The 15,831-nt window shown below is 40.1% G+C and overlaps 1 protein-coding gene across 1 annotated transcript in view; it reads right to left on the bottom strand.

Moving 5' to 3' along the window:
- The window catches only part of TRPM6 (transient receptor potential cation channel subfamily M member 6), a gene marked incomplete at its 5' end in the record, with an annotated part of 70,615 nt that overhangs the window by 43,125 nt on the left and 11,659 nt on the right, over positions 1-15,831 (bottom strand). Inside the window, 7 exons of the mRNA XM_027811959.2 lie at positions 1,496-1,636; positions 4,049-4,102; positions 4,623-4,757; positions 10,014-10,114; positions 10,235-10,307; positions 13,837-13,960; positions 15,274-15,448. Of these exons, the coding sequence (XP_027667760.2) occupies positions 1,496-1,636; positions 4,049-4,102; positions 4,623-4,757; positions 10,014-10,114; positions 10,235-10,307; positions 13,837-13,960; positions 15,274-15,448 (803 nt within the window). The remainder of the gene's footprint in view (positions 1-1,495; positions 1,637-4,048; positions 4,103-4,622; positions 4,758-10,013; positions 10,115-10,234; positions 10,308-13,836; positions 13,961-15,273; positions 15,449-15,831) is intronic.

Below are 15,831 nucleotides of genomic sequence, written 5' to 3'. Positions count from 1 at the left end.
TTCCCCAACAGCATCCACCAAGTACAACAATAGGACTTGCACCACATTGCATCACCCAGCCTGGAAGCTCTTCCAAGTGCCTACTTTTATAAAAAAGTTCCATAAGCCCTTTGAAAGACAAAAGTTCTCTGAACTTTTTGCTGACCGTCTCCTCAAAAGGATGGCACATCTGCATTCCTGGGCATTTTGTTCAGTGTTGACTGATAGGAAGAATGTTATCAGCTGAATCGCTAACGTTCTTCCCTGCAGTTCGCAATTACGTGATTACATGGTTTCACTGATTCCTGTTAAGGTCATATTTCATAAGAACACAATGAAGTGTTATAACTATTCAAATATCTTCTTTTAAGCATTGTATTAAAAGCCAGTGACACACAGGAAGCGCTTTCTCTGTGTTTCTATTCACTCCAAGTAAGAGTTTTCATTATTTCTTCTCATTTTCCCTGATCACCCTGAGGTTCTTCTATCAGTCAAGAAAGCAGCACATGGGATGAGAGGTTTTTGTTGTTTGTTAACACACGGAAGTACTTTAGTGAAAGTCCAGCTCTACTCCAAAAACTGGGGAGAATTCTTAAGTGGTAAATCTGTTCCCTCTGTGATGTTGGGAATGATATTCAACTTATTGAGAACTTTAGTCTGTTTTCAAGTTACTGGTTTTGGAAAGTCAATGGGGAAAATGAAAGTGCTGGTATATTTGCACACTCTTGTTCTGAGGCAGTTTGTAGAGGTTGGTTTGTTTTGCTACTGATAACACTGACATGGCACAATGCTATGCTGTACAGTGAAACACCTTAAGTGTCTAGAAGGTGCAGAACAGCACGCATGTCCAAGCACAGCCCTCTGCCTGCACAAAGCAACTGCACCATGGGTGCAGCCTGGCACATCCAGTATGAGACTTCCTATGGGATGACCACTGCATCACAGAAAAAGCTCTGCCAGGCAAACACAGCTCAATAGCCTGGGCAGGAAGATGCACCACTAGCACTGAGCTGCTTCTAAAAGGTAAGACATTTGCTCAAAACTCAAAACAGGGATGTCCGTGTTGCTCTTCACTATGCCACACTGACATGCTCTCAGTCTAGTTCAATGCCTGCTGAATTCAGTATTTCTGTGATGTGGTTCAAGTTGCAAAAGCAGAAGCATGCAACTGCTTTGTAAAAGGGAAAATAGTGGTTGGTACAGCCTTATCCATCTTCATTGATGGATGCCAGTCAAAGAACACAACAAGGCTACCAGACACAAAGGTAAAGTTACTGAACTAATAGTTAATTTAACAATCAGTAGTGGTCTTGAGGGGCAGGGAGTACCTTGGGGAGGGATTCATCTGTTTTATTTGCAACCTCTCCACAGTTGGCAGAGATTCATAAAACAGACAAGCATGGCATACATTTAGCTGACACTCTTCAGAAAAAACATGACGACAATCTGAGGTATTTTCAGGTGTCACATTTTGGCTTTCCTTGGTAACCAGGGGTAGCCATTTCACAGAATTTACCTTGTGTTTTCTGTAGATATCATTGTAGAGAATTCGGAAATGCTTCCTTGTGTAGCTGCTCCGATAAGCTCCACCAAGGAGGTACTCTATCACCAGCCCAATATCAATCAGTGATATCTTGTAATCCACAGAAAGGGTATTCTGAAACACCAAATGTCACACGTATTTCACCATGCTATTATTTGCAGCATTCAGCCATGCCAGAGCTCTACTGCTATGAGGGGAGTCTGGAAGAAGGTGCAGCTGAGAGTTCCTGCATCTGTCAGGAAAATGTATACCTTCATTAGGCATATGAAACTCCCCTAGGACAAAGAACACTGGCACAACCACATTTTCAGTCTGAAAAGTGTGATGTCTACAGGCCAGTGCACCCACATTACTTAGGGACAGATATATGTTGCAATGTTCATAAGACCAGCTGCATTCAACAGTGAGGGTAATGGCCAATCACCACCAGCCAAAGCGACTGGTAAAAATCTTATTTTTTTCATAACAAGAGAAAACTAGCATGGTATGATTTGCTCATTAAACTAGTTGATTAATTAAAAATCAAGAAGTGGATGAAGCATATATTTAATGTTGTGGAGTAATTCCTGGAGACTGGTAATCTCTTGTAGAGGCTCAGGACTGTCATGACAACTAGGACAGCAGGTGCACGTACTATACCTTCTAAGTCTCTCGCCACTTCTGTTGAAAGCACTACTGCTTCCCTATTTACCTCCACCGTCCTCCCAAGACACAAGGTTTGCAACAAATTCTATGAAGAACAGATTATGTTCCATGCAGGTTTTGAAGATTATTGGTGCAACCTTAAACCACAAGTCTTGGAAGTGAAAAATGGGCCTGTATAGATTGGAACAGAGGGGTTTTGTATTCCTAGTGATGTACTCCTTTCAGACTGTGAAAAGTCTTTTTTTTTTTTGTCGTTAGACTGAGGGTTTTTTTCAATAGACTTTAGTAGCAAGCCTCAGTACAGCCAGCTAAGGCAATCCAGCCCCAGGGAACAGAAGGCACCAACAAGATGGCACTCTGGGGCAAAAGCATGTCTCACAGGATAGAGCTTGCCAGCCCTGTCATTGAGAGTTAGGCAAGTATTTCTGACTACCTATACTTATAGATGCTTCTTTGCCCTAAAAAGCATATTTTATGCTACCTGGGAAGACTGCAGTGTATGTCCATTCAAACGTAGCAGCAGTGAAGGTGGTCAAAGTAATGGAGAAAATATTCTGAGATCCATGGTCACATCACTGGTGACTGTCCTAGCTGTGCTACCATATTTAATAAAAGACTGCAACTGCACAACCCATTCACAGAGCGCTTATGCATACTTACAGAAGTTTAGATGAAAAAGGCTTTTCAGCATTTAGACCTATTTGCAGGTCCCGAGTGAGTTTAGTTTACCCACAAGCGTAGAAAGTTTCGAAATTGTGCACCCATTTTCTACCTACATTCCACTATTCTATTTCAAATGCAAAAAGCCTCCCTTTAGATCACACGCTGAGTCTTCCCAGTGTTCTGAGATGTAACCAGGCCATGGGTTTTAGGAGAGGGGGTCATATCAAGAAGGAAATCACTTCAGTAGAAGTGAAAAAGACAGATTTCTCAGCCTAGACAAGTTAAATGTATATTCAACACTGAGATCTTCCTGACCTATCACATAAATTAGACCTCAAATATGTCCATCAGTATGGGAAAACACATAAAATAGCTTACTATGAAGACCAAAATACACTTATCTACAGAGCCATCAATGGGATTGATGTGGAAGGCAACCACAATAAGAAAATCATACAAGAAATTCCCCTACTTGAGACCACAGAACTCTGCAAACAGTCAGACTTACCATTTTATTTTATATTAGCATTCATACCCTGGAAAGAATTAGACAATTAATCTAGTTTTGGATCTAGGCATCTCCTGCAATGGAGACTAGATGCAGAAAAGAACAGCTCACCCTTTCCTGGCTAAGCAGGGCTTGTGAGGTACAACAGATAACAGAAACATGAAATACATCAACTGTGCAGCTAAATAACAAGGCTGCCACTAAATTACTAAGGGAGCCAGTGCTGCATGCAATAGTCATTCACTGCCACCTTCTGTTCTCCTAGGCAATGCAGCACATTAAAATAATATGCCTTGTCACAGTGTCTTTTTGCTACTGCTCAACAAGGAAAAACTTCTTCAGCTTTGGGGGAAAAAAAGAAAAACTTAAAGCAATGACCATAATCACTGCACTAATTCACCAAGTCTTTTGTACAATCACTTCAGAATGTCACTTTAGTAACTTGACAGAGAGAGTTTGATCTATACAAACTGCTTGGCTTTGAAATCAAGGTACAGGACCCTTGTAACATTCAGTAGTAGTATGACAGATGATTGCTTATGGGGGATCAATATGATGAAGATAAAACCATTTAGTAGATACAGGAGTGTAGTAATGAACCCGTCACCTCTATTCCTAAAATTCCCCTGTATTACCTAATAGCGGCGTGCCAGTGGGCACTTAAGTTCTAAACTACCATCTTTGCTCGCTAGCTTTTCTGTGTCTATTACCTGTTTCACATCTCGAACTAGGTGATGCAGAAGTAGATTTGATGGCCCTTGTTTCTGTGGTGTGAAAGAAAAGACAGTAAGAAATATGGCACTCCACACTAGAAAATCAATACTGTAAAAAAAGCAGCTAAAAGATCTTCAGGTTAAGCCACTGTGATTCAAAATCTCCCCACTCAAACTCTTCAAAAACATTTTGAACACCAATGTGCAACACCTCTACTATCCTCAGTCTTGACATATTCTAGAAAGAAGTTGGTATCACTTTGGTTAAACAACATATAATTTTCAGTAAGATAAGCATGTATTACACACCAGATTAAAATCAGAACATATTTTTCATGAGCTTCAGATGAGTACTCAGTGTGGTTCATGTCAATGAACTGAAAATGAAAAGCTGAGACACCAATCCAGAAATCTGACATTACAATCAGAACTTATCAAAATCTGTTAATTTTCAATTTTTTTCAAAAACCCTTCATAAAAATGTGGCCTAATTATCAAATCTCTTAAGCAAAACAGTAACCTTTCTAGACATTCTAATCTAAACTTGTACACTGGGATTTCAAATACTCACTGTATTGTAGAGTTCTTCCAAACGGGATATTGTAAGAAAACGATGCATGTTCACTCCATGCTCTATTAACAGCTTCACAAAATCCACACGGTCCATCACTAAAGCATCCAGCATTGCTTGTTCCAAGGCACCAACCTCCAGAAGGACAGAAATGAAAGTAAAGCTTAGAAAATTATCACCTTCTTTTGGAAATAAATAAAACATTCCTGAACAGCTAGAGATGTCTTTATCGAAATGATTTTTCTTTATGTATATTTAAAGTGCACAGTACAAAAGAAAAATATGCTGGAGGAAGCACCTGTGTAAAACATCCAAGAGACAGGAGAGTAAAACTGAGTTTCCACAAACCTAACTGTAGTTAAAAGTCTGTAGAGCCTTCTACAAATCTAACTTTACAGCCAGACTCTGATAATACATTCCCTACTCTTTAATTCACTTCACAAGCTAATGTATGATAATTCTGGGGGCGGAGGGAAGCCTTTCCTTTTTGACATACGACAAAAGCCATTTCAAGGTACTGTATTTCAAGATCTCTTTATAGAACTTGAAGTTCTTTAAAGCAGACTTCTTTCTAAATATAAGAAAGAATCTGTGTTAGGACAAACTCTGTCAAAGACACCACGAAGCAGAGTTCTGCCTACAACAGTGTCCAAATGGTGAAACTCATGGCACTGGCACAGAGCTCAGCAGGGTTTCTACATGCAAAATTGAAAGGTAATCGGACATATGAGGTTCATATAAATCCATATAAACAGTTTCCCCAGAACAGGTATGCACAGAAAATGCACTGAGATGAGCAGATTGAGGACGCTGGCACACAAATGGGGCAGGTGGTTGTGCTAAACTGGCACTTGAAATTAGTGCATTCCATGTACGTATTTGTTTTGTGGAAGTGATATTAAAATATGACCAATAAATGTTACATAACTGCCACAGGTGAAAAGAAAACTTATGCACTGCTCCTGAACTGTTGACGATTCTTCCCGAAATACCTCAAAGTGACCATTCTTGGACTAAATTTCCTCAAGTAGTCATTCCTTGTGCTGGCAGTCTGTATAAAGAGGTTTAGACAGCTGTCCGGTAATCACTAGAATGACATTCTTTCTTGTAAAGTACATTTGAGAGTGAGCTGTTTCAGCAGGAACATAGTTACAGCTGGTTACAATCTTTACCTTCTGAACTTTTAGGACCAGAGTTCTAAAACAAAATGGCCACAATCTGTGCATAATCATACATGTTTCCTTAAAACATTTAAATAGACAGAAAAATACTAAGATTGCATGGACAGTCACCTAAAAATTGCTGCTTAAATATCTAATTTAAAATCTGAACACACAACCACAATAACTATGTACAAACTGTAGACCCTGACAATTGCAGGCCTGGCAGTCAGGGGTACTCCTCTCTAGAAAAGGAACTAAGTCAAAAGCAAATTTTAAAATTGCACTTGTGTATTTTCTTTTATCTTTTGTTTTTTCCTTCTTTACAGTGCATGAAGAAAATGTTTTTCAAGATTTTTTTTCCTGCTTAGCTGAAAGAAAAACTTTCAGGCATATATGTCATTCTAATTTTTGCTTAGAGAAGCAGCAAGAGATGTAAGGCTTCTTTATTACAATCTCTTTACATCTTACTTGAAGAGGAGCGCATACTCATTATCTGACAATGACTTTTCATTCAAAATGGTGCTGAACAATTGCACTGAAATAGATATGAACAGGTACACAGATCTTTTTCAAACATATCAGAAGCAGAGGCGTGGGAGTAGGGGGACTGCCAGTGAATCTGTAAGGCCAGAGGATGATCAAGTTATAAAAGAAACACGCAAGGAGGTAAGACCAGTGCAGAAATGGTAAATTAATTCATTGCTTCACTGCTCACTACAGAACATGATAGGAAAGGTCCTACATCAAAGCTGTTCTTTATGGCAGACAAATCTGAGGAACTGTGTCAAATTGAAGTGTCGTTAGAAAAGATTATAGAAGTCATCCAGAAAGTGGCAGCAAATTGTCAGGATCAGGTAGTATTCACCTAAGAGTTCCCAGGGAACTGAAGTATAGCTGAGATCAGCCCCTTTAACAGCAGAATGAAAGATTATAGAAAATATGCCAATTAAAAAAGATAAAGGAGTGTACAAGTTGTCGAAGTATGGTACTTCAATACAGTTAGAACTTTGTAAGGACAAATATAATGAAACTACAATAAGGAAGAGCAATTAATAGCAACATGGGTAAATACAGTAGAGGAAGAGGTTGCCAGTTATTTTGCAGAATGAAATCCAAACTCTACCAGAATTTTGGCAGGTACAATGAGGATAAGGCTGTCTGATTGATACAGTACATACAGTACATTCAGTATCCCTACAAAAGCTTTTGATGCTGCTTTCTTGAAGGACCTATAAACAAATTAAGCTGTTACCAGGCAAAAGGTCCTCAAATTGTTTAATAAATGATCAAATTGTAGAGAAAAATATTAATAGTCCTGGAAGACCAAGAAAATGTCACAAACAGAATATGGACTTGATAATACTTGTTGATGATACAAAAGTACTCATCATAATAAAACTGACTGGTGCAGAAAAATCTCATAATATGGGCTAATTGGCAAAAAATGCAGGTGAAATCCAATATTGGTAAATGTGAAATAATGTGCATTTGGAAACAACCCCTGCCTGCACATCAGTCTTGAAATAACTCAGAAAAAATGTTAGTGGACTAGCCTCTGAAAGCATGAATATAAGTTGGATGTAAGTTGGAAATAAGTAAAAAAGGAATACAAACTATTAGTATTTATAATTCAATAGAGAAATATGTATAAAATACTAGTATTTCACTTAATATCTCAATGAAGATCCCTATCTCTTGAATACTGGGTACACTGCAGGTCTGCCTATCCCAAAAGATGAATTTAAGACCTGAAAAAATTACACAGAACAGCAGAAAATAAGAAAGCCAGCAGTGAGGCTGGGGGGACTATGCAACAGTTCTTTAAACTATTCTGTGTCAAAGAGGTGGGAACTAGGAAAAAGTTATTTGTTACTTCCCATATGCATAGAATCATGGAATTATTTAGGTGGCTGTCTGCTACCTGATATTTTCATTTGATGCCTTCTGTTCCATGATGAAAAGGAGGCTCATGAGGGACCTTACTGCTCTCTACAAGTACCTGAAAGGAGATTGTAGTGAGGTGACTGTCAGTCTGTTCTCCCAAGTAAGTGATAGCACAACAGGAAACAGTCTCAAGTTGTGCCAGGGGAGGTTTAGATTGGATAGTTGGAAAAATTTCTTTGCTGAAAGGGTTGCCAAACATTGGAACAGGCTGCCCAGGGAAGTGGTTGAGTCACCATCCCTGGAGGTATTTAAAAGAGGTGTAGATGTGGCACTTAGGGACATGGTTTAGTGGTAGACTTGGCATTGTTAGGTTAACAGTTAGACTCAACGATCTCAAGGTTCTTTTACCAGCCTGAATGAGTCGATGATTCTATGATTATGCCATTTATACTAATTCAGCAGTCAAAGCAAGTTTCACATGACACATTTCTCATGTAAATGCAAAGGAGTGATGCAGACTCACAGGTCTTGCCAACATATATCCTCAATGACAAAAATGGCAAAAGCATAATGCTTCTCTTTTATTCCAACAGTATAGAACTAGAAGCAATAAGATAAATGGTGTCCCCCTTTCTTTAATACCTTTCACAGATGTGGTTCAATAAAGCTTACCAACAGTTCACAGCAGAGATGTTGAAAGGAAAAAATAAATAAAATTTAAAAATGTATGTGCTATAAAACAAAGAAAGAAGAATTGGGAAAAACAAATTTTCTTCACAGAGTCAAAACATAACAGGATATCGTAAAAAAAAATCATAAAGGCCAAAATACACAGACGTCATTGTGTATATACAAATCTTTTCTATATTACATAGAGCCAGAAGTCTGTTGGACAGACTGTTGGACAGAAATACTGTTAAGGTTATGCAGTCAAACACTCAAAAGTTATCAGATAATTCATCACCATGAATAATGGTACAATTATTCATTGTTCAATCATATACTATGTTTTGCTAGAGGTCCTCAGTTCACAGAGTGAATGATACTCTCGTAGCAGATATTCAACATTTTGTTCTAACTTTATTGTTCCAGGCTTGGCACATCCCTTATTATTCACATACTGCTGGAACCCTGAAGATGAAACCAGCAATTTCCTCCTCTGCCTTTTAGTGGGCAGTTGACACTGTTTATTTCTACCAAGCTTTGTGCAAGAATACGATGTCATCATCTCTACTTCACAAATAGTAAACTGAGGCCAAAGAGGTAACAACAACAAAATAACAACCTTTAATTCATGGATGCTCAATTGTAGATATCTCATAAATAGCCTTCCATGCATTCAGCCTTATATGCCACAGGAAAATATGGACTGGTGATCAATAAATTCAGATCTCTTGTTGCATCAACCAACCAGCTACTGTCACTCAAATGCATATATATATATATATATACCCACTGCCCATTATCCAAAATTTACATTGTAAAGAAGAAAAGGCACTCAGGACTGGAAAAATCAGCCTTGTAATTCTTAGATGGGAAAACCTAAAAAGTACTTCTGGGAGCATCAGATACAACTTCTTGAAGAAAATAAATGGGAATAGTATGTGTTGAGGCACACACAGTTTTATATTTATCATCTATAAAAATTGTATTATGTAAATAAAAACCCACTTAGAGAGGGTTATACTTAAATACTGAATTATATCTAAAAACTTGAAAACCACAATTTATAGGACGGATTAAATTGCTACTGTATGTTCTTTCACATGCATATAGCTAATATCAGTCTAAACCATGGCTTGCCTTGATTACAGCTATTCCTATATTCCTAACAAACACTACCTAAAATAATGTCATGATGCCATATTACTACAGTTAATTCTACCTTTTTTTACCTGATAACACTACATGAGACTGTGATTTCTGTATTTCTGTCTAGAGCTAGGAAAACAGAGGCAACGTTCCTTTGGGGACAAGAGTACTCTGAGCTGCAATGAAATATCCTTGACCACCAATGATTGTCAACACAGGCTTGAGAAATACATAACCAGAAGGACCACTGAAACTATTTGGAAAAGCTAGCAGTGAAAACTAAAAGAATTCTAGATACCCCTTCTTCTCTGGGGAAACAAATGTGTTTGATTTTTCATCTGATGCACTCTGCAGTTAAATACTTCACAATTTTAAGAATAATACCTCTCCACAATCAAAGATGATTACTCCAGAAGACTGACTCCGAGCATCAAACTATTCCTTAATTAAAGCTTGTTAAATGCAAATCATGGAAAATTGGTCATCATAATAAAAGTGTAAAGCCACTGTGAAAAATAAAAGGTAATAGTACCTTCCAGTGTTGTCCATAAACCAGTATGTGTTTCTTGGCAATATCAAGCCGGTTCCAGGCCAACGCCAAGTTTAGCTGATCTGAAGCAGACATATTGGTACCTAGAAAACAAGTAAAGGACCTAGTGTTTTCCACACATTGATGTTACTCCTTTACTTTGAAATGGTAAGCCAGTGGGACTGTATGTCAGATGAAAATGGGGTTTATTTTCAGATAGATACCTTTCAAGAGTGCAGTCAGAATTGCCAAATCAACGTCCTGCTGATCTTCTGACTCCGCATCAAATATGGTTATCTGTTAGAATTGCAGAAGTATACTATTTGAGGTGAGGCAGAGAAGTCTGTAGTTATTTCTTCTTGGTAAGGGCTGTGGTAGATTAAACCATACACATTTCAACACAAACAATGGCAAAGGTCCAGACATGATTTTCCTTTGTTTCAGACAGAAAATGTACCATATTGCTTTTTAATGCAATGGCATCCCAGGCAAACTGGAATCAACCTACTACACAGCACGAGTCTATTTCCTTTTGATTAGTCTTTAAAGCTGAGAAATGTACAAATGTAACATGATTGATACCTACTCAGTTTTCAGCTAGAAAATAGATATTCAAAGTAAAACAAAAAGTAATAAGAACATATTGGGTAGATTCCATTTTAGTGATCATCACTACAGTTATCATTCCCATAATAAATACTTGGTACTCCATAATATTTTAAAAGTCACGACAGACTGGTGAAGTTACCATTGACTGGAAAAAGGGAAACGTAACCCCCATTTTAAAAAAGGTTAATAAGGAAGACTCGGGGAACTACAGGCCAGTCAGTCTCACCTCTGTGTATGGCAGGATCATGGAGCAGATGCTCCTGGAAACTATGCTCAGGCACATGGCAAATAAGGAGGCAACTGAAGACAGGCAACATGGCTTCACTAAGGGCAAATCGTGCCTGACAGATCTGATGGCCTTCTACAATGGGGTTACAGTGCTGGTGGATAAGGGAAGAGAACTGATGTCATCTACCTGGACTTGGGCAAAGCATTTGACACTGTCCCACACAACATCCTTGTCTCTAAACTGGAGAGACATGGATTTGACGGATGGACCACTTGGTGGATAAGGAATTGGCTGGATGGTCACACTCAAAGTATTGCAGTCAGTGGCTCAAAGTCCAGGTGGAGATCAGTGATGAGTGGCGTTCTGCTGGGGTCTGTAGTACTGGGTTGAGGATTATTTAATATCTTTGTTGGCAACATAGACAGTGGGATTGAGTGCATCTTAGCAGATTTGCCAACAACACCAAGCTGAGTGGTGTCGTTGATACCCTAGAGGGAAAGAATGCCATCCAGAGGAACCCTGACAGGCTTGAGAGGTGGGCCCATGCGAATATCGAAGTTCAACAAGGCAAAGTGTAAGGCCCTGCACCTGGGTCAGGCAATCCCAAACAGATACAGGCTTGGCAGAGAATGGATTGAAAGAAGCTCTGCAGAGCAGGACTTGGGAGTATTGGTGGATGAAACTGTATATGGCCCAGCAATGTACGCTCGCAGCCCAGAAAGCACGAGTGCATGCTGGGCTGCATCAAAAGAAACACGTCAGCAGGCTGAGGAAGGTGATTCTGCCCCTCTACTGTGCTCTGTATTATTGTGAGACCCCATGTGGCATACTGTGTTCAGTTCTGAGGGCTCCAAAATAAGAGGAAAGTGGCGCTTGAGTGTGTCCAGAGGAGGGCCATGAAGATCATAGAATCATAGAATGGTCTGAGTTTGAATTGACCTTAAAGATCATTTAGTTTCAACCCCCCCTACCACAGGCAGGGACACCTTCCACTAGACCAGGTTGCTCAAAGCCTCACCCAACCTGGCCTGGAACACTTTCAGGGATGGGGCAGCCACAGCTTCTTCTTCGGGCAACCTGTTCCAGTGTCTCACCACCCTCACCGTAAAGAACTTCCTCATATGTAATCTAGATCTACCCTCTTTCAGCTTAAAGCCATTACCCCATGTCCTATCACTACATGCCCTTGTGAGAGGTCCCTCTCCAGCTTTCCTGTAGCCCCCCTTTAGGTACTGGAAGGCCACTATAAGGTCTCCCTGGAGCCTTCTCTTCTCCAGGCTGAACAACCCCAACTCTCTCAGCCTGTCTTCACAGGAGAGGTGCTGCAGCTCTCTGATCAACTTTGTGACCCTCCTCTGGACTTGCTCCAACAGGTCCGTGTCCTTCTTGTCTTGGGGGCCCCAGAGCTGAACACAAGACTCTGGGTGGAGTCTCACAAGAGCAGGGCAGAGGAGAAGAATCCCCTCCGTCGACCTGCTGGCCATGCTTCTTTTGATGCAGCTGAGGGTATGGCTGGCTTTCTGGGCTAGAAACCCATATTGACGGGCTATGTTGAGCTTCTCGTCCACCAGCACCTCCAAGCCTTTCTCTTCAGGGCTGCTCTCAATACATTCTGTGCCCTGCCTGTAATGGTGCTAGGGGTTTCCCCAACCCAGGTGCAGGACCTTGCATTTGCTCTTGTTGAACTCCACAACATCTGCACAGGCCCACCTCTCAAGCCTGTCAAGTTCCCTCTGGATGGCACCTCTTCCCTCCAGCTTGTCAACCACATGACTCAGCTTGGTGTCATCAGCAAACTTGCACTCAATACCACTGTCTGTCACCAACAAAGATGTTAAACAGCACCAGTCCCAGTATGGATCCCTGTAGAACCCTACTCATCACTGCTCTCCACTTGGTCATTGAGCCACTGACTGCAATTCTTCGAGTGTGACCATCCAGCCAATTCCTTATCCACCAACTGGTCTACCTGGGACATTGTCAAAAGCTTTGCCCAAGTCCAGGCAGACACCAACAGTTGCTCTTCCCTCATCCGTCAACGCTGCAACCCCATTGCAGAAGGCCACCGAGTTTGTCAAGCATGATTTGCCCTTAGTGAAGCCATGCTGGCTGTCACCAAGATGATCAAAGGGCTGGAGCACCTTCCCTGTGAAGACAGGCTGAGAGACCTGGGGTTGTTTAGCCTAGAGAACAGAAGGCTCTCAGGAGACCTCACAGCAAACTTTCAATACTTAAAGGGGGCCTGGCCTACGGAAAAGATGGGGAAGGACTCTTTATCAGGGAACATAGCAACAGGACCAGGGGTAAGAGTTTTAAACTGAAAGAGGGTAGATTTAGATTAGATATTAAGAAGAAATTCTTTACTAAGACACTGGAACAGGATGCCTGAAGAAGTGGTGTCTGCCCTATATCTGAAAATGTTCCAGGCTAGGTTGGATGAGGCTTTGAGTAACCTGATCTACTGGATGGTATCCCTGACCATGGCAGGGGAGTTGGAACTAGATGATCTTTAGGGTCCCTTCCAACCAAAACCATTCTATGATTCTACTCAGAAATGAGCACTTGAGCTGCTACACATGCCAGCACATTTCAAAAGTACATTTCAATACCCAGGGAAAAGTTCTGGCACAATTCTGTTGTAAGTAGCAGAATGGATGAAAACATTTCTAAACTACAAATGAGACACTGCTAGAGAAGGAAAAAAGTAGGAATTACTTGTTCTTTCCTGTGAAAACGAAGATGTCTGGCCTTTTACTAAAATCTGAAAGGCTGTCATTTCATAAGCAACCATGAAGACTTGAGAAATTAAAAAGCTTTGTGGAGCTACTCAACATGTAAATTAGTACAGACACCTTTGTTTTATCTTTATATTAAAAATAACACCATTACTTCTACAACTGCTGTGACCATGCCAACCCACCACAGAAAGAGCAAAAAGGGTAACAGCAAATGAAGACATCCTAAACTCAAAGTGTGAACCCCACTCACGGACTCTCTGTGCTCCATGCATTCCATCAAGATATGAAATAGATGACTGGACTGTTTCTGTCCCAAGCTAAATATGTTTTGAATCATCCCTAAGACCTCTTCCTTCACTTGAGGGCGCAGATCCCTGAAAAACAGATACACAGCAAGAATAAGTGTATTTTCAGCTTTTCTTACCAGTGCAAATGACAGTCCAGCAAAAGACGAAATTGTGCGAAGCAGAGACATATGAGAAATGTCTTTTATTTCTGCTTCTGTGTTGACTTACTACTGCTTTTTTTTCTACAAAACAAAGCAAAGGCATCCCATAACATAATTCACACAGGCATTAGATCTGAACATACATATATACTAGCGGAAATAGAACAAAGGAAGAAGTTATCAATTTTCAAAGGACTGGCTAAAAATCACATGAAGTTCAACACTTTTTAATTCTCTCAGTAAACATACAGAGATAAAATTAAATTCCTCATTATTTGCTTCCTACCTCTCCTATCTTTTTTACCCTCATTTATCTTTCTGTTAATATTTTCCTCCATATTTTCCTGTTCTTTTGACATGGCAGGATTTGGGGTTTTTTTTGTAAAGATCAAAAATATAGAAGAAAAAGCAAGTGAAGAAGAAAGTTTTCAATACAATACACTAGGGAAAAATACCACACAAACACCCCAAAAGAATATTTAGAAAAGATAATAAATAAACAAATAGGATATAAAGTTTACTAAATTGTTCTTTAATTGGAATGAACCCACACATCCTTTTAAAAATTTGGGGTTTTTTATTTAAAAAGCCCTTTTGACTTCGAAAAACTTTCACAATAATACTATTTGGCTATACAAATATATATATTTATTTACACCTTGGGCATAAAATTTTCGTCAAGGTCAGTCTAACAGAGCCTGCAGCTGAGGCTGCACTGGAAGTAACACCAAGGGTTACAGCTAGACAGGGATGACAGATCTGGGTTACCACAGATAAACCAAAGCCAAAGCCAAGGAATCTTAGTCCTCCTCCTACCCCAGCCTGAGGCTCCTACAGCAATTAGCCCTAGCCCTAGTCTCAAAAGCTTTGTGCAACCCAGATCCAAACCCATTTACAGAATGCTGATGGCAAGAGAAAGGACTGAGTCAAAACCCAAGCAGGCACTCTGGGGTCACCCAGCAGTGTCCCTCGCCAAAAGTGAGAAATGTTGTAACTCAAAATAGGTAGATGTAGTTTCTTTTTCTTCTTCCAAAAAGCCATAGTAAATTTGGCAGAATAATTCTTTCAGCACTAGTTTGAAGTGAGGGGAAGAAGAAACTGATCTTGCTTCACAGAAGTAAAAGCCAGCAAAAGACCACAGTGGAGTCATCACTAGAAGCATTATAAATTATCTCAGAAGTTTTGAGGTCCCTCCCAATATGACAGACCAAGGAGGAGGACCATTATGCCACTACTCACCCCGTATCACCTGTGTGTTTGTGGGTAAAAGCCAGGATATCTGCAGCTCTGCCAGTACCCTCATAGACCACCACTGGGACAGCTGGGCTGGCCCTCACGTACTCCCACACCATCAGGATCACATTGGGGCCTCCTTCCACCACCAACCCAACTATGGGTACACCTTGGCCCATTCCTGTTTCGAAACACACCTAACCAGTTACAAACAGGTCTCAATCACACAAAAAATTCAGAACATCCAGTAAAGAAATACTCATGAAGGAGTCTCACATGTGGTTCAATGGAGAGGAAATCATGCCTTTACCATCTCTAAATTGACTTAACAGTTTTTAAGATCTTCACAGAACTTCTGTAACTGGATCAAAAAGACCACAAAAACCTCTGATAAAATTGTAAGCAGGCCTAGTGTTGTAAAGAAGAAACATCCTCTAGAATATCCATGATAGCTCTTGCATGCAAGGATGTTGACAGCATTTGAAATGTGGTCAATATCAATTTGTTTAACTGCACGCATAAAAAAGTAATCAGGCACTTCTTTACAGACTTTCTCAAGTTTTA

The sequence above is a fragment of the Falco cherrug genome, chromosome Z (assembly GCF_023634085.1).
Source record: "Falco cherrug isolate bFalChe1 chromosome Z, bFalChe1.pri, whole genome shotgun sequence".
Lineage (NCBI taxonomy): Eukaryota > Metazoa > Chordata > Aves > Falconiformes > Falconidae > Falco > Falco cherrug.
This window is presented reverse-complemented; position numbering and strand designations above follow the sequence as displayed.